The sequence below is a fragment of the Felis catus genome, chromosome E1 (assembly GCF_018350175.1).
Source record: "Felis catus isolate Fca126 chromosome E1, F.catus_Fca126_mat1.0, whole genome shotgun sequence".
Classification (NCBI taxonomy): domain Eukaryota; kingdom Metazoa; phylum Chordata; class Mammalia; order Carnivora; family Felidae; genus Felis; species Felis catus.
Window position 1 is genome coordinate 47,999,050 of NC_058381.1, and position 24,737 is coordinate 48,023,786.

At 43.3% G+C, this 24,737-nt stretch overlaps 1 protein-coding gene across 7 annotated transcripts in view; it reads left to right on the plus strand.

Annotated features, from left to right (window-relative positions):
- Window positions 1-546: 546 nt before the first annotated feature.
- Window positions 547-24,737, plus strand: part of HELZ (helicase with zinc finger) — a 163,101-nt gene continuing 138,910 nt past the window's right edge. For 2 of the 7 annotated variants that reach the window (XM_023244323.2, XM_045044967.1), the window contains exons 1-4: window positions 575-618; window positions 1,968-2,023; window positions 6,282-6,338; window positions 24,266-24,493. In XM_023244323.2, coding sequence (XP_023100091.2) covers window positions 24,284-24,493 — 210 coding nt within the window. In that variant the 5' untranslated portion in view covers window positions 575-618; window positions 1,968-2,023; window positions 6,282-6,338; window positions 24,266-24,283. The other 5 variants (XM_045044966.1, XM_023244319.2, XM_023244321.2 and 2 more) reach the window with 5 other exon arrangements.

Here is a 24,737-nt window from a genome sequence, read left to right on the forward strand (position 1 = left end):
CTTTGCTAGGACAGAAGCACCTTTCCACCCGCGGATGCCGGAGTCAGAGCGCCTACGGGGCTGCGGGGCTCCAGGGCCCTGCAAGCGACCCCCGGATGCCCCGGGGCAGGGAGCCGGCCACGAGCCCGCCGCCGGGCACCGAGGATCTAGAGCAGTAACAGACGCATAAATGCGCATAAATAAATCAATGAGCAGCTCTCTGCTGCCAGCAGTAGGGAAACCTCGGGCTGATTAAATGCAGACGTGGGGTGTCTGCCAGGGCAGGAGGGCGGCGGGGCAAAGGGAACAGGCGTGGAGACGAGGGGTAGGGGGAAGGGAGCCCAGAGGCAGGAGCAAAGAGGAAAACCCAAAGCCACATTTTAAAAATGGGGGTGAATTTTAAATGCAAACAGCCCGGAGGAGGGGAGGGGGCCGGTCTGCAGGCGCCCGGGCCGGCCCGCCTGCCGGGGCAACTTTCCGGGCGGGAGGTGCGGCCGGAGGGGCGGCGCCGGCGGCGGGAGGCGGGAGGCGGGAGTCGGGGGCCGAGGGGGGGAGTCACTTTAAAGGCTCTTTCTTACCCATAATGCTTTGTGGGGACGTTGACAAGTGGATCCAAGATGGCGTAGAAAGTAATGACAGGTAAGTCCTGACTTCCCCCTTCTCTGCTGCTGGGACCGCTCCGCGAGCTGCCGGAGCCCTCTGGGGAGGAGACCTGACTCCCCTCCGGTCCCCGAGGCCCCGGGAGGGGCGTCCCTCGGACGGGCTGGGGACTCAGGCGGCCGCGGCGGGGCCTGGGAAGCGGGGCTCTTCGAGGCGAGGCCCGGACGCTGGGGCTGTTTACAGCTTCTTCCCCTCCTCGGTCCCCTTCCCCTCCGCTGGGGGCCGCGGCGCCCGGGGCCCAGGCGGTGGAGGGGGCTTTGCAGACCTGGGCCGCGAGCCTGTGGGAGGTTTCTCCAGCCGCGGGCACTCGGGTGGGGGGGGGGGGTCGAGCCGCCTTGCACGCTGCCCTCCTCCGGGTCGCGGCTGGGGGTGGGGAGCGTGCGGGCCTCCCACGCCCCGCTCGATCGCCCCCTCTGGGCTCGGACTTGCAGCGGTGGGGCGGGGGCCGAGGGTGGGCGTCGGCAAAAGTGGGTCAGGGGTGCGCCCCCTTCCTCCCCCGCCCGGGGCTGTTGCCCGAGCTTCACTTTTCTCCCCCCCCCCTTTCTCCGCCCCCTCCTCGGAAATTCTCATTGGCCCACAAGCGCATCAACAAAAATAAAAACTATCAAAAAAAAAAAAAGACTATCTTTTCCTGGAGATTCTTTTAAGACTCCCCTTTCCTCGGGGTAAGGGACTGCAGTTTTATTTAGGGAACTTTGATTCCTCTCTCCTCAAATTATTTGAGCTTTCTGCACCCTACCCTTAGCTGAGGATCCTTCAGACAGGGCTGGAAGCCAAGGGTCTTAGGATTCTTGGATTGGGATCCTCCGGTTTTGTTTGAAACTCAAAATTGTTATTCCTTCTCCTTCACAACTTAGACTTTTCGGGCAAATCGTTAATATGTATAATTCCAGAGACAGTGGATGCCGGGTGTGGGTGGGAGGTGGGGTGGGTGGGGAGGGAGGAGTTGTTCTGGCTAGTTTGTTCTTAATTTTGCCCTGTCTTAAACTCACATTAATGAGGTTTCTTGTCCTTTATTTCTTTTTTTTTCCTTCTTTGAAAGTAAAATCAGTCAGTGTTGAAAGAGATGACTTTTTTTTTGTTTTTTTTTTTTACATTTTGGATCTTAAGAGAATTTTATAGTCTATTCTGCCATCACACAGAAAGGAGAAGTGCTTTTATTTTAAACTAAAACCATCATTTACAAAACTGCTTACTGTACCATTTTGGTAACTTTTTCCATTTAAGTTTTAGAAGCCCTTTTACTTGGGGCTGATAAAGTTATTTGCTACTGGTGATGCCTGTTATTGGTGGTGTACAGACGCATTTTACTTTTCTATTTGCCTCAGGAATTGGATGAAGTAATTGATCACTAAAGAACTACAGTGCTGATGAGATGTGTAAGGTGAGACTGGAGTTAAGAATGATTTACCTTTTTTCCCCCTTCTTTATTTTAACTAATGCATAAGGGTGAGGCTGAAACTAAATTGACCATAATAACCATCTTTATTTTCCAAACATCTCAATCAATCACATGGGTGTATAGGCAGGGCTCCATTTAGAAAGGAGAAATGTGTCCTGTGGACCAAACTTTCCAGTTGTCGAACATCCTCAGCTATAGTGGAGCGTATCCACAGCCAAATGTTATTTGCAACTCTCCTTGATCAGTATCCTCACCAGGGGTCATTATATTTAAATTTCCTTGTGTAATTTCAGTTGGATGTCTTAATTTCTTGTGTGTATTGGGAGCCATCACATACTCCACATTGAGCGTTAGTGATTGTTTATGTGGATTTTGGGTGTCCACAGTTCCTGGGACTCTTGTCAAATATAACCTTTCCTTTGGAAAGATTTATTTTAGGCATCAGTCTCTCCTTTTGTTTTATAAAAACTGGAATAATACTTGTCACGTGGTTATTTTGAAATAAAAAAACAAGGGTGTTGAGATTTTAGCTTACTAGGGCTAAGACTGGTCTGTCAATTTTTGGTCATATGTGATATGTGAATTGGAAGTGTTGCTTTAATCTAATTTAGAATGCTTTGGATTTAAAGGACATTGATAGAGTGTTCGTGAACAGTTATATTTCAGTAAGGAGGAGGAGAGAAGTTTGCTAATTTTACATTTTTCACAAGCACTTTTCTCAACTTTAAAAATATTTTGTTATGGTTTATTGAGAAAATGTAAAGTTATCATGGGAAATTGGTCATTGTTTGTGTCTGTGTGTGTGTGTTTTTTCCCCAACACATCTGGGTAGCCTTTGGATTTTGAGATCCTGTCACAAACTTCCTATCTGTCACAATCTCTATTTAAGAAGAATAAGCTGTGCTTTATTTTTTTTCCAGATTGAGGCATACTATTGACATTTTGCTTTACCAAAAAAAAAAAAAAAAAAAGGAAACCCCAAAAACAACAAAAACAAAACAAAACCGTACACACAAAAACCTGGGAGGGGAAGGTGGACATAAATCAATCATCCTTCTGTAAGTGCACAGGCCACATTTGCTTGTGTTTGAAACTTGTGTGTATTACATAGATTTTTATTTATTTTTTGTTAAAAAAGTTTTTTTTTAATGTTTATTTTTGAGAGACAGACAGTGTGAGAGGGCAAGGGGTAGAGAGAGAGGGAGACACAGAATCCGAAGCAGGCTCCAGGCTCCAGGCTCCAGGCTCTGAGCTGTCAGCACACAGCCTGATGCCGGGCTCGAACTCACAAACCGAGAGATCGTGACCTGAGCTGAAGCCGGACGTTTAACCGACTGAGCCACCCAGGAGCCCCCATAGATTTTTATTTTTATTCTTTGCCGAGCAAATGTGGATTTTAAAATTTATTTTCAGCTTACAGATAGGGGCATATTCATGCCTTAGACCTCCCAATCAAGACCTTTTATTTTTATTTATTTATCTATTTAATTTTGCAGATTACTTTGTGGAAAGGAGCCAGTGATCTATGTCTTGGCTGATGGAGATGTTTGTTTGTGGTCTGAAAAATTGAATATTTAGGACACCTGCCTGGTTCAGTTGGAAGAGCATGAGACTCTTGATCTCTGGGGTCATGAGTTTGAGCCTTATGTTGGGTGTAGAGAATGCTAAAAAAATAAATAAGGAAAAACTTAAAAAAATTGAGTATTTAGACATAGGTAGTCTCTTGTGGCTAGTGTTGTTTGGCCTGCATTGTGTCAAGACATTTTCCACAATTTTCGTACGTGTAGACCATGTAAATTGTCAGTAGTCACTTCAAAGTGAAGTTAGTGGTTGGCCATCAAACAAGTTGTTACACAAAGTATTCTAAAATAAGAAGTACCTTCGTCTTAAAGGTTGAGGCAAAGTAGAAGTCTGTCTTTTAGCTGCATAAAGGCAGCTTTTTTCGTCTATCCTTTTGGCTGAGAAGCTAGGACACTATTTTTAGGTGAGGCTGTAGTTTTGGGGAGTCATTAAGTACCTCTCTGTCAGGTGGCAAACTTGTTTTTTGCCACTGTTAGCAAGATTTTTCGTTTTCTAATATCAAAAATATTCAGTCTGCATCATTATAAAGTCTGTATACATTTATGGACCGGCCAGTGTTTTACTGGAGAGGGGAGGGATGCTAAAACAACAGGACAGATCATCAGGCAGAGGGCCTTGTGTAGTTTAAAAATACACAGCATATTCATGAAAGGCTAAGAATATTGCAGAGGGACCTACAAATAAGTAGACCAGATCTTGTACATGCATTTTTATCCCCTGTTTAAGAGGTAGGCTTGGTATTAATATTAAATGCAAGTTAGTCTATAATTGTCTGACTATATTTAAGATCCAAATACGGGCTCAGCACAAGAAATCACATCCTTGGCCTCTTGTTTCAAATGCATAGAAGATTTTGGGCCAAGTTTATTAACTTGTTGATAAACAAGGTAGGGGGAGGGGCTACTTAAAAATTACGAGCAAATTGTTATGGTTGTTTATTCTCATAAACGTAGATAAGTGTGCCTGCAAATACAGTTTGATTTCTAAGTAATATTTTGAAATGTTTTCTGGGAAAGAACTATGTTATGTGTGGAGAATGTGGACACACCAGCTTACAGTTCATTTAAATTGATGGGTGTAGTCAGGATTTATGTAGCATTGGCTAGAAGCAACATAAAACACAGTGGTTTGTCACTTCAGGAGTGGCTGGGGTAATACTTCTGAGTAATCCTGAATTTTAATAGAGTTATTATTCCTTTTTTAACAAATTGTAGATGTGGTGTGAAGACTTTTAATTTCTATATGTAATATAATTTTTAAAAGCTGTCAGTTGTCTAAAACTAGCTGACAGTTTTTCAGAGTCATACTAACTTGTTTACTTGTATAAATTGTACTGGGTCATTTCTCTAAGAGCAGGAAGTTGTCTGGTAAAACCAACGTTTATATATTCATCCTGCTTTGAACCAAAAAAACCCCCGATTCATCATTAGATCTTCAGAGAATGCATGGCATCTTTTTTGACTGAACCATTCTGAAGTGTGAATGTTTGTGATTTTTGTTATTTTGGTGCCATATTTTAGGTGTTCTCAGCACATCTGAATTTGCCTTTTTGCTTTCTTCTGTGGAAATTCTCCTTGTGGTGACAATATTCCTGTAAGGGGAGCTTCCTGTCACTAGGCAAAATGTATAAGTAACATAGTTTTAAACAGTTGTTTTTATGCAAAACTGACGCATGCTGTGGTAAACAAATTTGAACAGTACTTAAGTGTGTAAAGTTAAAAAAGATGGAAAAAAAAAAAAGCCTTTGTTCCTTTTCCTCCATCTTTAGTTGTATTCCCTTGAGCTGACCATGGAAAGCAGTTGGTGTCATTTGGCTTTTGGAAGACCTGTTACTGGGTATTTATACTAGTAGTAGGGAAAGCAGAGGGAGAAGTCACGGAAGGCATGGCCACTGAACCAGTTCAGATGTTATGCAGGGGCTAACATCTCTTTCCTGCTGATGTTAAGTAATACTGATAATCGTAAAGTACCATCAGTTTAAGATAACTGTAATTGAATTGTTAGTGAGACACCCGGTTAATTCCATGGTCGGGATGGTACACTTTTGATTTGTTGATCCCGTAAGGAAAAAAAAAATATTTGTGAATTGAATTTATATAACCTTAGGGCTGGGGGTAATGGTGGTAATTACCACCTGTAGAATTTTATGATAAACCACACAGTGTGTTTACTATAGTCTCTTTATAACTCATCATCTCTCCTTTAATTTTCGGAACAACCCGAAGATACTTGTTGTTATTTCTGTTTTGCCCAGGAGGAGATTTAGGCCAAATGTGAACAACTAGCTAACAGATGTCATGATGACAAGTAACTTGTGGTGCTGGCCTGTCTTGGAAGGCCTGTGCTCTTCCCACTGCAGTGTGCTCTGCTGCTCATCCCTGGTCTGTCTGATTTTCCAGATGAGGAGATTTAGGCCTGCAGAAGTCAAGTGACTTGCCCAAGGTCACACAGCTAAGCAATAGCAACAATAAACCAAACTTTTATCTCTGGTCTCTTATCTCAGGACTTTTGGTCCTGGCTGATCAGGCTACATTTTACTGAAATACTACGGACCAGAAGACCATACGCTGTGAATATTGGATACAAACGCTTCAGAACTGATACATCAGCAAAGGTGTTTCCTACTATGTATTGAAAAGCTTCCTTTTCTCTCTTTCAGAAATTATAAAGAGCTCTGATGGGCTATTTGGGTGATACCCAGTGCAGTGAACTGCAGGTGAGTAAGGTTTAGGAGAGCTTTATTTAGAAAACAAGAACTTGGTGATGCCTGAGGAAGCGAGGAGAGACTTTAAATGTAGAGTGTCTGGCCAGGAAGCATAAGCTGGGACAAGGTGCAGTGATGCTGGATGGTAGGGAAGCTGTGGAAACCTGAAGATGCGGGTCCTGACTGAATTGGCTGCTTCTGGAACAGACTGGATGAGGATGAACATACTCTGAGGAGCCCGGGGGCCGCTCTGCCAGAGTGTGTTTGAAGAGAAGCCAGGGTAGGTTAATCTTCTACTTACGTTCTGATTGAGTAACCGCACAGAGACGACTCCTATCTGCATATGATTAGAACTTGAGAGGCCCTTCAGTTTCTGAGTCAGCATTCTGGAGTGGTAATCCCCCTGTGCTCCCATGAACTTGGGGAAGTATTGAATAGTTTTGTTTTTCCTGTTATCTGCTGTGTGTGTGTTGTCACGGATGACTGTATATATCTGCATTTTTGTGCATCTAGATAGTGAGAACACAGCAATAGAAACAAAAGGCTGAACTTTCTTTCCTACTGGTTGTTTTAATTAGTCCTTCATATTTGTTGTCTTTTGCTGAAATGCCCTGCTAAGAAAGGCCATTTAATCTTCACTATTTGTAATTCACAAGAACTAATTTTCTTGGTCCATTGTAGCATCTTGGTCTTTCATTTTAAATTCGGACAATGGTGATACTACAGCAAAAACAATTAGAAGACTGTTTTGATACTGTCCTTGTGGGGCGTCAGTGCTAAAATTATGTTTTGATACATTTTCAGTGCTAGTCTTTTTTAAATCTCACCAGCTCAAGGAAGCTTCGTCTGTTGATAAAATATCTTGCCATCCTGCCTTATGGCCTCTGGCCTCTGGTTTACAAGACATGGCCAGCTACTTTTTACCCATCTGCTTTCAGCTGGAGTTTCCAGTTTTCTGTTCTTTGTAGCTGGAATAACTTTTCTTTTTCCCTTTCACTGTACCTTGGTCTCTTGGCCCTTAGTTCTTTGATTTGTCCATGATTTCAGACTGCTTTTTAAATGTGATACAGTCCCTCACTGAGGCAGCAAGTTGGCTTTGAGAATACCTGAAACTTGAATGTGACGCTACTGTATCCTTTCAGGTTTTATAATTGAATGTGGGCTTGGCTCTTTGCTGATAGTCTTTGTTTTTGAGGCTATGCTTGTTTTGCATGATTCATGGGTTCATGGGTGTGATCTGAAGACCATTCGAGATGGTTCGTTGGTCCTTGGAAAGCTATGGTCTGGGGTTGTCATATAGAGGTCATTGTGATAAGGAATGTATGAGTTCTCAGGTAAGGCCAAAATGCTCAGTGATAGGTTGGACCTTTCCTGAGGTTCTGTCAAGCTTGTATCCTGGAACCCCTCTTTCTTGAGTATGGGGGGACTTTCTTTTTTAAGTTAAGAGGAATGGATATTAAATTGTTAAATATTTAGATTATTACCATAAAATCGTTGATTTTCTTTTTGGTGTTCCATTAAAAACTATATATGTATGTATACACGTGTACACATACAAGCATTTACATGTATATATGTGTGTACATATATATATATTTTATTCGTGTCTAATTATAGTGCATGTAATTGGAATTTTTTCTGCTTGTTAGATCATGGAACATTTTCATGTTATAGGTGTCACAATTTTAATTTATATGCTTACATTTTGAAAGGGTGCAAAATATTTCATCAAGTCATGCTCCCATAATTTACTTAAATTTTTTAATGTTAGGTTAAACATGTTGCTCCCTGGTTTTCACTTAATACTTTAATCTACATTATTGTAGATGTTTATTATTTTTTGACTAATTATAGTTCTAGGACACATTTCTGAGTGTTGTGTTATACTTTTTTTTTTTTTAATGTTTATTTTTTGAGAGAGAGAGACAGGGTGTGAGCAGGGAAGGGGCAGAGAGAGGGAGACAGAATCAAAAGCCGGCTCCGGGCTCTGAGCTGTCCACCCGGAGCCTGATGTGGGGCCCGAACCCACAAACCATGAGATCATGACCTGAGCTGAAGTAGGTTGCTTAACTGACTGAGCCACCCAGGCTCCCCCTGAGTGTATTGTGTTAAATGGAATGAATGTTATTATGACTTTTGATATGTGTTGCCACGCTGTTTTTCAAGAATGTTGTACCAGTTTGTACTATTAGCAGAAACACGGACGTACCTGTTTTACCATAACTGGACAGAAATACATTTTTTCCTTAAAAGTTTTTGCTCACTGGGGCGCCTGGGTGGCTCAGTCAGTTGGGCATCTGACTTCGGCTCCGGTCATGGTCTCACAGTTTGCGGGTTCGAGCCCGGCGTCGGGCTCTGTGCTGACAGCTCAGAGCCTGGAGCCTGCTTCAGATTCTGTGTCTCCCTCTCTCTCTGCACCTCTGCCCCCTGCTCACGCTCCGTCTCTCTCCCTCTCTCAAAAATAAATAAGCATTAAAAAATATTTAAAAAAAAATTTTTAATGTTTATTTATTTTTGAGACATGGAGAGGCAGAACATGAACGGGGGAGGGTCAGAGAGAGGGGGAGACATAGAATCCGAAGCAGGCTCCAGGCTCTGAGCTGTCAGCGCAGAGCCCGACGCGGGGCTCGAACTCACGGACCGTGAGATCGTGACCTGAGCCGAAGTCGGACGCCTAACCGACTGAGCCACCCAGGTGCCCCTAAAAAAATTTTTTTAAAAAAGTTTTTGCTCATTTGGTAGTGTAAAATGGCATTTTCTTTTCTTTGTTCTTTTTTTAAATTTTTTTTTTCAACGTTTATTTATTTTTGGGACAGAGAGAGACAGAGCATGAACGGGGGAGGCTCAGAGAGAGGGGGCGACATAGAATCTGAAGCAGGCTCCAGGCTCTGAGCTGTCAGCGCAGAGCCCGACGTGGGGCTCGAGCTCACGGACCGTGAGATCGTGACCTGAGCCGAAGTCGGACGCCTAACCGACTGCGCCACCCAGGCGCCCCTGCTTTTCTTTGTTCTATGGCGTTGAATTTCATTCTTTGAATCTCTTCATGGTAAATCGTGCGTATCCTCTGCTGTTTTGCGCAATACAGTATCAATGTAAGCTTTGGATAGTAAGGCGAGTATAACCAGGTGATGATAGGTAGTTAATAAAAAATAACCAGAACCAATTCAGTGAAAACGTTCAAAGAGGTCTAGATGGTCAGGAATCTTGGGGACAGTGGTTGAGGGGGAACAGATGGATTATTCCAAGATTCAATTCAGCAAATGTTTCTTGGGCATCCACTTTATACAGTGTGCCACGTGCGTCCTCTGAGCGCTTCTCAAGTCGTCGTCTCGGCATCTGCCTGGTTGGAGGCGGAGGCTACTTGAGAATGCTTGAGACTTGACCAGTGGGGACTCTGGCTGCCGAAGTCGCTTTGTGGCTGCTTGGAGGGCCGAGGGGATCACCGTGTGGAATATCTGTAGCTCATTCATGGCATACCATCATGTCTTCACACAGTCTTTGAGAAACTGTCTTGTGAGGAATACGAAGATGAATAAAACCTATTTCCTACTCACAAGGAACGAATCCGCTCGTAGGGAGAACAGGGGCACCAGAAAATGAAAGGACTACTAGGAGTTTGATAGGTGCTCTAAAAGAGGTTCCACCAAGGTGCTTAGGGGTTAAGTAGAGGGAGTGATACTGTCCCCTTGGGGATATCAGGGAACACTTCAGTTGAAGAAGCGGCATTTAAATTGGCCCCCCCGAAGAGGAGAAGCGATGGAAGGAGGCATTCTGGAGGGAAGGATAGCTTGGGCAGAGGCTGGGGTTGGTGCCAGAATGAGGTGGGTGCCAGGAAACTGTGCATCTAAACTCGTTGGACCCGGGGAGACATCACGGAAGGCGGTGGAAGATGAGGCCGCAGAGAGGTCAGGACTGGGTCTTGGAGGGTGTTGAGTGCCAAACCGAGGACGAGTATGATGGGTTGGCCGTGAGGAGACACAGAGAGGGACTTAGTTGTGCTCATGGCAATAGTTCAGGCGAGGGCCTGAATTGAGTCGATGGCCTTGGGGATGGAAAGGAGGTGACAGATTCAGAAGATATTTTGGAGGTTGAACAGGGTTGTGGTGACTAATTAGGCAGGAGGGGAAGGAAACAGTCAGTTCTAAGTCAGAGGTGATGTTGAGGTGTTTATGCTTGGGTGGCTGGCAGAATGGGCATCAGGAATAGGGACATCAGAAGCAAGAACACGTCTTAGGGGTTTGGAATAGAGAAAAGATGAATTTGGTTTTGTTTGTTGAGTTCCAGAAGCTAGGAGAAAGCCGAAGTCAGAATTTTAGTCCTAGAAGGAACAGATGAGGAAGTTCAGGGCCCAGAGGCATTAGAGGAACCAGAGAGGTCTCGTACTTACTAAAACCAGGCACACATGAAGCTTCCTGACTCCCAGTCCAGTGTCCCCTTCCCTCCCTCACTGCCAAGAGCTGAAGGTTGTCATCTGGCTGTTGTCCTCACATTCAGGTGTACTCAGTAGAAAGTTGGGAGTGGCGGAGTTTACGTTGGGGAATGAGGACTTGCTTTTTTTATTTTTAACTTTAAAAAATTATTTTATTATTTTTTATTTATTTTATTTTAGAGAGTGAGCGAGCAGGGGAGAGGGAAAGAGAGAAAGAGAGAGAGAATCCCCGCAGACTCCATGCTCAGAATTCCTGTTCTGCCTCAGACTTTGTGTTTTGGGCAAACCCCTGAAGTCTTCTTAGTTTGTGAGATGGAGATAAATAATATCAGCTTTGTAAAATGCCTTGAGACAAGGTATGTCAAAACCCTCTATGAACTCTAAACTTTGGGGCTAAATTATTATGCGGGTTTTAGTTGTCAGTAGTAACAAAAAAGTCGTGCTCTTCAACTTCAGGGTTCTGTGTTGCTGGCATAAAGTGTATCTGATTCAACAAATTTTTATTTTTCAGCACATACTTAGGTCAGGAACCTGGGGCTTCAATAGTGAACAAAGCAGACAAAATCCCACCTCCCATGGAGCTCATATTCTAGACCTGGGGGGTAATAGTGAGCTGATGCTTTTATAACAGTGGCGAGACACTGTTCTAAGTACTTTTATAATTTAACCTATTTAATTCTTGCAAGAGGCTTGCAAGGTAGATACTGTTATTATCCCTATTTTGCAGATTGGGAGATTGAGGCAGAGTTATGTAGGTTGTCTCAGGTTGCCATGCCAAGATTGAAATTCAGGCAGATCTGGTTTCAAGCTTGTAAACTCTTTTTTTTTCTTAAATTTTTAATGTTTATTTTTGAGAGAGAGGGAGGAGAGAGCATGAGCTGGGGAAGGGCAGAGAGGGGGGGGACGGAGGATCCAAAGCGGGCTTGATGCTGACAGCAGAGAACCCGATGTGGGGCTTGAACCCACAAACCACGAGATCATGACCTAAGCTGAAGTTCGGTGCTTAACCGACTGAGCCACCCAGGCACCCCCTCAAGCTTGCATACTCTTAACTCCTGTTCTGTAGAACATTTTAAATTCATTCATGGTATACTAATGTTTAATAACAGAAAAGGTAGGCCCACATCGAAATTAATTCTAAGCAAATAAGTTTTTCTTGTAAAAAAAACAAAACAAAAACCCATGAAAAATGATGTTAGTTCTCTGGGGATGGTGACACAGTAGTAGTCTTTCATAGAAAAAAATTTTTCTCCCTAACTTTTCATAGGCTTCATCAACTTTTTTGGTTTCTTTAGATACAAATGGCCATGTTAATGGAAGGAAGTAATTTTTCTGCTGACACTTGGACAGAATCTCTTCTTGAATGAATCCCCTTCTTGATTTTTTACCTTTTTTACCGTTTTTACCTTTGCCTCCACTCCCCTCCCTTTTGTTATCTTAGGGGCAATTCCCTTCTCCGATCTCTCCTGCTCTCTGTTCTGCCTTGTTCTCACCGCTCTTCTGTCCTCACCAGTCTCATCAGCTGGCCATGTCCTGAGAGAGTCCCTGCCTCCCGCCTTCTCTTTCCTTTTTTTTTTTTTTTTTTTTTAACGTTTATTTATTTTTGAGATAGAGAGAGACAGAGCATGGACGGGGGAGGGTCAGAGAGAGAGGGAGACACAGAATCCGAAGCAGTCTCCAGACTCTGAGCCATCAGCACAGAGCCCAACGCAGGGCTCAAACTCACGGACCGCGAGATCATGACCTGAACCGAAGTCGGAAGCTTAACCGACTGAGCCACCCAGGCGCCCGCCCCCCCCCCCCGCCTTCTCTTTCCTAGCTTGCCGCTCGCCAACCACCTTGGACTCGGTCCTGTGTTTTGGCTTTTCTGAGTTTATTTAGTGGGACTAATGTCTCACCTTTGACTCTGGCTCTTGGTCCTTTTTTTATTTAAAAAAAATTTTTTTTAAATGTTCATTTATTTTTGAGAGAGCACAAGCAGGGAAGGGGCAGAGAGAGAGGGAGACACAGAATCCAAAGTGGGCTCCAGGCTCTGAGCTGTCAGCACAGAGCCCAACACGGGGCTCAAACTCAAGAACTGCAAGATCATGACCTGAGCCTAAGTCGGATGCTTAACCAACTCAGCCACCCAGGCGCCCCTGCTCTTAGTCCTTCTTCATGGGTAGGGCATACTGGGAAATGGACCATGAGGAGTCCTTAAGTTTGTTTCTGGATTAAGCCATGGGCCTCACTGCTTATAAGGAGGTTATCAAGGCTTGTGTACTTGTAGTTTTTAGAAATTTTGGTTAAATATGCATGACAAGAAATTTACCATTTTAGCCATTTTTGTATTCATTTCAGCGGCAGTAAGTACAATCGTGTTGTTGAACTGCCTCCACCATCTGTCTCTAAAACTCTCTCATTGCCCCAAACCGAAACTGTGTAGCTGTTAAACAACTCTCCATTTCCCCCTCCTGCAAGCCTCTGGCAACCAGCATTCTATTTTCTGTCTCTATGAATTTGCCATTCTAGGTCCCTCATATAAGTACAATCATACATTGTCCTTTGTGCGTGGCTTTTTTCACCTACCGTGGTGTCTTCAGGGCTCACCTATGTTGTGGCACGTGTCAGCATTTCCTTCCTTCTTAAGGCTAAATAATGTGCCATTGTATGTAAATGCCACATTTTTAATCCATTCATCTGCGGATGGACACTTGGGTTGTTTCCACCTTTTGGCTGTTAGACATAATGCTGCTGTGAACATGGGTGTACAAATATTTGTTCCAGTCCCTGCTTTTAGTTCTTTTGGATATTAACCCAGAAGTAGAATTGTTGGATCTTGTGGTAATTCTGTACTTAATGTTTTCCAAAGTAGTAACACCATCGTATGTCCCACCAGCAGTGTACAAGGAGTCCAATTTGTTCACATCCTCACCAACACTTGTTATTTTCTGGGCTTTTTTTTTTTTTTTTTTTTATAGTAGCCATCCTAATGGGTGTGAAATGATAATGTGAACTTATTTATTAAAAAAAATTTTTTTTAATGTTTTCATTGATTTTTGAAGGAGAGAGAAAGGGAGAGAGAGACACAGAGCTTGAGCTGGGGGGAGGAACAGAGAGAGAGGGAGACACAGAATTTGAAGCAGGCTCCACGCTCTAAGCTGTCAGCACAGAGTCCGATGTGGGGTTGAACTCACTAATTGTGAGATCATGACCTGAGCTGAAGTCGGACGCTTAACCGACTGAGCCACCCAGGCGCCCCTAAACTTATTTATTTTTTAAGATTTAAAAAAAAAAATTTTTTTTTAATGTTTATTTATTTTTGAGACAGAGAGAGACAGAGCATGAACGGGGGAGGGCCAGAGAGAGAGGGAGACACAGAATCTGAAGCAGGCTCCAGGCTCTGAGCGGTCAGCACAGAGCCCAACGTGGGGCTCAAACTCACGAATCGTGAGATCATGACCTGAGCCGAAGTCGGACGCTTAACCGACTGAGCCACCCAGGCGCCCCTATTTTTTAAGATTTTTAAGCAGTCTCTGTACTCAACATGGGGCTCGAACCTACAACCCCAAGATTGAGTCACATGCTCTACTCACTGAGCCAGCCAGGCGCCACAAATGTATATCTATTTTAATTGTTTTATATAGAATAATAGAATTTCAGCACTAGAAATGTTATTAAGGATTTCTAATCCAATTAGCAGTTGACAGCAAAGGATGTTCTATGCCTTAGCATTTACATTTCTTTCTCAACCAGAGAGTGGCGTTTTGGGCAAACGTGTCTATACTGGATCTTAGGCTCAAGATGAGCTATGTGTGTACTAGGGTACATGAAATAACAGGTTTTTTTTTTTTAATTAAGATTTTAAAAAATATTTATTAAAAATTTTTAAAGTGTTTTGTTTATTTTTGAGAGAGAGCAATAGAGTGTGAGTGGGGGAGGGGCAGAAGGCGAGGGAGACACAGAATCTGAAGCAGGCTCCAGGCTCCAAGCCATCATCAGCACAGAGCCCGACACAGGGCCCGAACCCATGAACGGGGAAGATCATGACTTGAGTCGAAGTCGGACGCTTAACCAACTGAGCCACTCGGGCACCCCAGTGTTTGTTTATTTTTGAGAAGAGCGAAAGCAGGGAAGGGGCAGAGAGAGGGGGACATAGGATCCAAAGTTGACACTGTGCTGATAGGCTGATAGCATTGAGCCCAGTGCGGGGCTCGAACCCACAAACTGGGAGATCATGACCTGAGTTGAAGTCGGATACTCAACCAGCTGAGCCACCCAGATGCCCCTATACTGTATTGTTTTATAATCAACTTGTTTTTACTTAACCAAATGGGAGCAGGAAACTCTGTACTGAGTTTCAAACGCTGATTTGAAAATATATTTTTAGAACATAGATTGTTGGTAAATTAAAGACAGCTTTTAAGAGGGATGATGGTGGTTGGTGGTACTGTTTTAATTATGCAGTTGGCTTTTTAAAAATCGATTTATGTTTAATATAAAAAGCTCAACTGTTTGGGATTATGTGTTTACAAGTCTACACAGATAATCTAAAAGGGAAAATGAAGAAATGCAAATAGAAAATTTTTGTAGTCATAAAGTTTTCTTGGCAAGCAGCAACCTTTTCTAGAAAGTCAGTCTTTTAATGTAATTTGATTGCTTCATAAATGTGGGTTTTTAAATATGTATACTTTTAATGATTAGTAAGCATGTTAAATGATTTGGGAGGAGGCTCAAACTTTTCAAGAAATAATTTGGAATTATTGAAAGAAGGCTATTGCCAGAATCGCTAGCAATTCTAAAATATGGGTCAGGAAAAGCCAAACTAGTAGATGGAAAAAAACCCCTCAGTTTTAGCTGCTGATACAGCTTTTAAAATTTAGTTTTTCTTGGGGCACCTGGGTGGCTCAGTCAGTTGAACGTCCAACTCTTGGTTTCAGCTCAGGTCATTATCTCACGGTTCGTGAGTTGGAGCCCTGTATTGGGCTCTCCGCTGACAGTGTGAAGCCTGCTCAGGATTCTCTCTCTCTCTTTCTCTCTGCCCCCCACCCCCCCCCCCCGTCACCAAATAAATACATAAACTTAAAAAAATTAAAAGTTTTTCTTGTTTCTATCATTTTAATTACTAAAACAGATGGTGGAAGGTCCATTAGGGTATTTCTTTTATGTATTTAAAACATTTTACTTTGCTATGTGATTCCATTCATTCTGGAATTTAGGAGAATTTACCTCTTTATGAAAGAAATTATTCAAAATGGAATATGATTGATGATCTTAGTTTCTAGTTTTCTTCTCAATAGGCTTAGTCTCTCTTCTAATGCTTCTTGCATGCTCAGAGATTTTATAAGAGTTTTAGAGAAAAGTGCGAGCAAGACTGAGTGAATATTAAACACAGTCGAATGAATAAAACTTTTGCTTTGCAGAATATTTTGCCTGTGTATCTCATAGAACCATCGCAGATTCCAGTTTTGGATAAAAGCAGATAAGTTTAAAGATAACACAACATTCCTCCTTATGACTTGGAATTCTAATGAGTATTTAATTTGGTACAGGACAGTTCTTGGAATGCTTGGCATTCAGGTTATTTTAGGCCATCTCTTTGGGAAATTCAATTAAAGTCTTTATTGAATGGCTTTAGTGAATTGAATGGTTGTCTCGGGATATAAATGATATAAAATATGACCCCGATTTATAAGATGGTTGTGTCGGGCAGATAGGGCATCTTATATGATATATTTAATCCAAAATAATAGATGATTAATCCAAAATAATAGATGATTCTGTAGGAAGTACTGGTTTGGGGAGAGCATCTTAGGGAAGTAGGTATGGAAGCCTTCATTTAAAGGTGAGTAGGAGTTAGGTTCAGAGAGAGAGGAGGGCAGGGACTGCAGGCAGAGGGCATGGGGTCAGAGACTGGGAAGCCCGACTGCCCGTGGGTTGTGGTGGGAAAGTTAGTTAGGTGGTAGCCAGACTGTGGGTGGCCTGGATATTTAGTACCGAAGCTCCTTGCCACCTCCAGAGGCCTGGCCCTTCATGCTCTGCCCCTTGAGGAAGCCTGACTCCCGAGCTCAGGAGGGAGAAGGGGGTGTGTCCTTCCCCCATGGGGCTAGGTCACGGGGCTTATTTTAATGTATCAGTCTGGCTTTTCTTTTGTCACAACATTTACTTTCCAGTAGAGTCTTGTTTTCAGAATAATAGAATTTCCACAGGGAAAATAATAATGCATGAGGCAGAGTAAAGGCAAATAATTAAAAAAAAAAAAAAAAGTGAATCACAACTTTTTTCTGGCAGTTCTTCCTTTGTTTACATTTTTGTTTTGTTAGTTGTTTAAAGAAACTTGTGTATTTTATTGTATTTGTCTTTTAAGTTTTCCTATGGTTTTATTGTTATATAGCTTAATAATTGAGGATAACTTGGAGTCCAATCAAGTCCTGATTATGGCTCTTAGTAATTGCTGTCAGAGTGGATAGTGGTAATGTTTAGCACAGCTCTTCAGTCTTACGAGATCTTTACAAATGCAGTCTGATTCATTCCACCCAAGTCAATCATGAGGGAGATAATTTTTTTTTTGTTTCTGATGGAGACAAACGTCTAAGACAGAGATACAGAAATCATCTTCGGTTTAGATTGAAGAAATTTTATTTGCTACTATGGGCTCCTGCTGTTTGATCACAGTTTATTTTTGTTCTTTGAAGTCTGTCTTTAATCAAATAAGATTTTTAGCTCTTTTGAAATAAAGGGGAGCCATGCCTACATTAATAAGAAAAATTAATTTAAGGAAGGTAACTGATTAAAAAAAAATTTTTAATGTTTATTAATTTTTGAGAGAGAGAGAGAGAGAGAGCACGAGCAGGGGAGGGGGAGAGAGAGAGGGAGACACAGAATCCCAAGCAGGCTCCAGGCTCTGAGCTGTCAGCGGGGCTTGAACTCACAAACTATGAGATCATGACCTGAGCCGAAGTCGGACGCCTAACCAACTGGGCCACCCAGGCGCCCCATAACTGATTTTTTTTTTTAAACAATAAAATACATTTCATGCCTTGATTTCATGGTGGTCTGATGGTTATTCTCATACTGTTTTAGAAAGAAGTCCCCAGTGGGCAAAGAATGATGCTTTTAAAAATCACCTTCCTTTTTTTCATCTGTTACTGAAAATATCTTAGTCCAGGCCTGTCTACCTACCGCCTCTGTGGTGCACTATTGATTTCATTTTTCTTCCAATATTTACTTTTGGTTCTAGACAAATTACCTAGTGATGATGGAATTCTTCAAAAATATTCTATATTTTGTGCCAAGTGAACTCAATGATTGCTCTATTTGGAGACATTCTTTCTGAAGGCTCCATTCTTGCCTCTAAAACCTACATGCACGGAAGAGGAAATGTATAGGTTTTCCATTTATTAACAACACGCTTATCCTTCTGTATCTGTTTCTTTTCAATTTTTAAAAACTATGTTAGGGGCCCCTGGGTGGCTTGGTCGGTTGACCTCTTGATTTCGTCTCAGTTCATGATCTCATGATTCGTGGGTTCGAGCCCTGTGTTGGGTTCTGTGCTGTTAGCATGGAGCCTGCTTGGGCATTTCTCTGTCCTCCTTTCTCTGCCCCTCCCCTGCTTGGATGTGCATGCACGCGTGCTCGCTCTCTCTCTCTCTCTCTCAAAATAAACTTTAAAAAACAATAACCATATTAATTATGACACCGATTCCTATTTTAAAAGCAATTTAAAAGTTTTATTCTTAAAATTATCATGCGGTAAAAGTTGGCTTTTGTCTTTTGGTGTATAGTTGTATTAATTTCCTACATGTATAGTTTGTGCACCTAGCACCGCAGTCAGGATACAGAGCAATGTCCTCACCCTCTTCTTTCATAGTCACCCATCCCCACCCCATGACCCCTCCCGCCACTGACCTTTTTCCATCCCTTTAGTCTTGGCTTTTCGAAAATATAATACAAATGGGATCGTACAATATGTAAGCTTTTAAGACTGGGCTCTTTTACTTTTTCAGTCATGTAAGGTATTGCATATATTGCAAATGTATTCTTTTTTTATTGCTGAGTAGTTTTCCATGGTCACTTATTAAGGGACATTTGGATGTATCTCCGTTTTTAGCAGTTATGAATAGAGCTGCTGTAAATGTTTGTGTATAGATTTTTGTGTGAACGTGTCTTTTCAGTTCTCCAGGGTAGCTGTCTGGGGAGAGGGGATTGCGGGTCATGTAGTGAGTATGTGTTTAACTTTTTTAAGAAATTGTCAGCCCTTTTTCTGGAGTAGCTGTACCATTTTGTATTCCCACCAGCCATGTCTTGAGTGTTCCAGTTCTTCCGCATCGCCGATGTTATCAATGTTTGTAATGTAGCCACTCTAATAGTATGTAGTAGTGTCTAATCATGGTTTTAATTTGCATTTCTCTGATGACTAAAGCCTCATCTTTTCATGTGCTAATTTGCCATCATTATGCCCTCTTTGGAGTGTGTGTGGAAATCTTTTATCCAGCTTTTAATTTGGTTGTTTGCTTATTGTTGAGTTTTGAGACTTCTTTCTGTGTTCAGACACAAATCCTCTTTCAGACATGTGATGTGCAGATAATTTTTTCTTAGTCTTTAGTTTTCGTTCTCTTAACAGTGTCTTTCAAAGAGCCAAAGTGTAATTTTGATGAAGTCCAATTTATCAGTGTCTTTCCTTTTTTTTTTTATTGTACTAAGATGGATAGATTTTAAAACAAATTTCTTTTCTATAAAAGTAGTGAAAACTAACTTAGTGATAGCGATGTTCTTATAAAGTTGACTTGTGGAAAGTGCAAATGTTATCATTTCTTGGAAAGGTGGTGCTAATTAAAATACTCCTTATCCTTAGTCTTAGGGACGCATGGGACTTTTGCTTCACCATAGGAGATGATTGGCTTAGGTTTGTGAAGACTTTCATTCACACTTTCTTTTATTTTTATTTTTATTTTTATTAAATGTTTATTTTTTGAGAGCGAGTGCAAGGGATGGTCAGAGAGATGGAAACTAGGCTCTGCTCTGTCAGCGCAGAGCTGGATGCTGGGCTCAAACTCATGAACCGAACGATGAGATCATGACCTGAGCTTAATGGACTGAGACACCTATGCGCCCCTTTAAGATTTTATTTTTAAGTAATCTCTACACCCAACGTGGGGCTCGAACTCACAACCCGGAGATCAAGAGTTGTGTGCTTCACTGACTAAGCCAGCTAGGCGCTCCTAGAATTGTATTTTTAACAGGCAGAATAACCAAGTATCACATTAAGCCATTTCTCTCCCAAGCCCACTTTTTTCTTCTTTATATTTACGGTTATTAGCAATCAATAACTGTGGCCAGTGTTACTAATAATCGTGTGTATATATATTATAAGACAATTATCAGCTCATTCAGTTTTTCACATCCTGGGAGGTGCTAATCAGACATACATGTATATCAATTAGCCCCAACTGCCTGGGTTAAACTAGAAAGAAATTTCTTGGCTCACTTAACTGCAAAGTCCAGGCATAGTTAGCTGGAGTTGGGGCTCAAGTGATGTCATCAGGACTGTTTCTCCCTATGGATCAACTCTGCCTTTTCCTGTACAGACTTCAGTTGTAGGGGCCATATGTTAGAAAAGTGGCCGCAGCATATTCAACCCCGGGAGCCTCTCACACTTTAGGTTTAGTGGGAAAGAACACCTGTCTTTTTCCCAGAAGCCTCAGCAGAAGTCTCGTGTCTCATTGGTTCTTATGGGGTCACATGTCTTACCTGAGCCCGTCTTTGTGTTTGGGGCTATGAGCCAGTTGTGGTCACATGACACCCTTGGATTCCTTGATGCGGTCTGCTCTTCAGGAACCATATGGACTGAGAGTAGGGGTGAGGTGAATTCTCAAAGGGAAAATGTGGGCTTTTGTTAGCAGGAAAAGGAATGGATACTGGGTGGCCAAACAACTAATGATATTAGTCTCTTATAGGTCAGTAGCAGATTGCAGGAGTTAATGGATTTGGGTTGGAATCTTGGTTTCCCTTGCCTGTGAAGTCACACACTCCCAAGCCCATGTTCCCCACAGGTGGAGGAGTTTGTAGAAAGTTACATACAGTGTTTTGTATTCTTTTTATGCAGGTTGGTTGTTTTTAACAGGAAGAGAAAGAATCAAGGCTGATGGGGGTAGATCTCACAATGGGCGGATGTGATGCTTCTTCCTGTATCAGTGTGATTCACGGGACTCATCTCCATTCCCTGGGCCTCCCTGTCCCCAGGGGAGAGACTCTTAGAGCTTGGTCACTGTTTCCCCTTGGATCAGGCTGTTCTGGGCAGGCGGTAGGATTGTATGGTGTTGATACAGCTGTGTCTGTATCCTCGACAAGAGTGTCAGCCACACAGTGAGGTGTATCTGGGTGCTGGCCTCTTCCAGGAGTAGTAGTTTTAGATCTCTTACTGTGTATTTTCTATAGTCCATTTTAGCATGGCTGAGACATTGTCTCACTTTGGCAGTTTTTATTTTACCCATGAGAAAGCTTTTTTAACTTCTTCAGAAGGAGGATGTTTAGCTAGGTCCTTCTGTTTTCTGAAAAACCAGAGAAAATAGTTGAATAAGACCTGCTTTGTACTGAGGTCCACACTACAGCTAAGTACCCCTGGTGAGGTTCAGGTAGGACTTGGGGAGAAACTAATTATTAAGACCTGATTAACAAAGGTAAGTGTGGTAGAAACCTTCACATCCTCTTCTGAGATAGGCACTTGAACCTAATGAATCAGACATGAACTCTTCAAGTTAATTCCCCCTGGAGCTGCTGAAGTTAATAGTTCTGTCCCCAATCTGCTGACATATTAATGTTTTGAGATATCCCTGGGGAGTATGCTTGGTGGCTGATGTTGACAGGAGTCTTTGTGATCTCCCTTTGTAGCCAGTTTTAGGGGTTGTCTTGTGTATATCAGTGACACACAAATGTACTTATTTCTCCAGCGGCCATTCTTGCGTAATCATTATCAGTTTATTGAGATGGGTAAAATGGATGAAAATAATTGCTCTGTTAACTAGGTAGTTACGCAGAGTGTTATTTTGTTTACTGTAAATATAGTATTGTATGTTGAGATCAGTGAAGTGATTCTACTTTATGTAAACTGAAAATTTGGAATTTTAGGGGAAATAGCCATAGCTGACGCTTCCTGAGCACTTACTGTGTGCTAGGCATTCTCGTAAGTGTTCTACACACGATACTTCACCTGATCCTGCATTAACCATAGGAGGTAGGCAGTAGTTGTTTGCCAGTTTTGAGGTGAGCAAGTTGGGTGGGATACTGGAGGTTAAGTCACTCGCCCCAGGCTGTGTAGCTCATGAGTATCTGAGTGAGGGGGCCGGTGGGTGAGGGGGCCGGTGAGTTTTGAATGCAAGGCCTCTGGCTCTGCGTCTGTGCTCTGGCTCCCTGTGCTCTGTTCTGTCCCTAAGAAAGATTTTAGCTTGTGCATTCTTAGTTTTTCTTTTCTTTTCACTTCTTTTGTAATATTTTCTAGATGCGGCTGAGAGTTTTACAGGAAAGATTTGCCAATTCTGAGGCCTTTGGCGTCCATGGGTTTATGCATCTACTTTTGCTATTGTCTGGCAAGCCAACGCGAGAAGCTCGTTTGTATCGGTAGTTGTCAATCAGGAATGAGTCCCCCCCCCCCCCCCCCCCCCCAGGGGACATTTGCTCCGGTCTGGAGATACTTTCGGTTGTCACAAGTTGGGAGGTGCCACTGGCCAGAGATGCTGCTAAATATCTTACAGCACCCAGGACAGCTCTCCCTCGGCAAAGACCTACTCGGACCAAAGTGTCAGTAGCATCATCTGAGGTCTCTATAATCAGTTATTATCTTGTAGTGTCGCTATTTTGTCTTCCTTTCTTTAAAGCAAGTCATTCACTTTGCAAGTTTTACTTATTAATTTTGAGAGAGAGAGACAGACAGACAGAATCCTCAGCGGGCTCCCTACTGTCAGCATGAGCCCAGTGTGGGGCTCGATCTCAGAAGCTGCGAGACCATGCCCTGAGCTGAAATCAGGGGTCCTGTGCTTACCCGACTGAGCCACTCAGGTGCCCCTGCACTTTTTGACCTACGAGTATCTCCAAGTTGAAGGGGCCTGGATGGACCTCTGCAGACGTCTGTCATCACGCCCAACTCACTGCCACTGTGTTCTGGGTGCCCGTCCACGGCTTTCTCCCCTCAGCTCTCGCTGTGTGCGGCGCATGGCAGAAGAAGAGCAGGGGAGCCTGGGGCCAGGTGGCCGTCAGAGCTGGAGAGGCGGCAGGAGGCTCGCCGGGGCTGCGGCAGGAGAGGAGGCGAGAGGGACCGATGAGCACCTGGGGCCGGTGGGTCAGGTGGAAGGTGGGGAAGAGCAGGAGGGCCGGCAAGCGAGGTGGGGGGGGCAGGAAACGCACTCTGCGTGCCTGACCGAGCTGGTGACGGGCGGTCCGCGAGAGTGCTCCCGCGACGCAGTGTCGTGATCGGCAGTCCACGGGGTTGAGGTCCTCTCTGCCCAGGCGTCGTGCTCTCGCCGTGAGCCATCCAGCTGGGGCGAGGCCGGGCTTGCATTCGCAGACTCTCCTTCTCGGACCGCCGTGGTGGTGTCTTCCTGATGGCCGTGCCCGCTTCTCGCCTGTTCTTACGGCACTTCTGAGGGAGAGCCTCCTTCTTCCTGTGACAGCCCATCACGCCCCAGCGCCTGTGGCATAAAGCCCTCCCTTCTTGCGGCCCTTGAGGTCATTCGCGGCTCCTCCGCTTTCCCTGACACACCTGGAGTTTAGGTCACGCGGTTGTTCCTCTTGGTGGTTTCGCTTGAACTCTTCTCTCTGAAAATCCCACGTACGCTCTCCCTGCCATCTCTGTGTAGGGAACTCCCGTTCACCTTTCGAGGCCAGCTCATGCCTTGTGGCAGATGGAATAAGTCTTTCTCGGAATTGCTGCTCTTGGCAGAATCGGAGTTGCCTGAGAGCAGCCGTGCTGTGCTCCATCGTGGACTTCGGGGCCGCTAGCACAGGGCCCGGCCTCGGGGAATGTTTGCCGAATTGAATGAATAGGCGGTTCAGACTGGCATTTTAGACTGGTTTTTATGTTGGTGGGAAAAATCCTGCACGGTATAGGTCTTGATTCTCTGCGATCCCAGTCACAGAATTACAATACTGAAATTGGGAGGTTTGGATATGAAGCATTTCTGTACCTTCTGGTTTAAAAAAAACACACAAAACAGCCTTCATGGTTTGTTGCACCTTGCAGTACTCAAAGTCATGTTTCCTTTATCAATTTGACTCATTTCTACATTTGGTGCTTGGTTGTGTGATCTCGACTTACGGTTGACGTTATGCTTGGATCTTAGTAAAGACTTCATAAAATGTAAAAGAGAAGTATAGATTTTGTAGCATCACAGGCTCAGCTGTGACCTTGATCAGAAGGCTGGTTGAGAGTAACTATTCCGAGAGATAATTAAACCAACGGAGGTAGGAATGAGACTAGAATTGAAAACGAGTGAGATTTTAAAACCTTCTCTGACCTGTCCTTTCTTTCTGTCTTTAGGATTTTTGTCCCTGAGTCATGGAAGACAGAAGAGCTGAGAAGTCATGTGAACAAGCGTGCGAATCACTTAAGAGGCAGGACTATGAAATGACCCTCAAGCACTGCACAGAGGCCCTCCTTTCTCTTGGCCAGTACTCCATGGCCGACTTCACAGGGCCATGTCCACTGGAGATAGAAAGCATCAAAATTGAGAGTCTTCTTTACAGAATCGCCTCGTTTTTGCAACTGGTGGGTAAACACTGTCAATAAGCCAATGCTGAGCCGTGAAAAATGGACTTTTTCATTGAGTGGGGAAAATTGTTGGCCACAATCACCTAAGTCCGGGCTGATGTGGCTAGTGATTGCTGAACGTGTTTGACAGCAACAACTGTTTTTACACCTTTAAAATTGTTTAATACAACTTGTTGTGTAGCATTTTGGGTTATCCACTCATTCAGCAAATATTTATTGAGTGTATACTATGTACCGGACA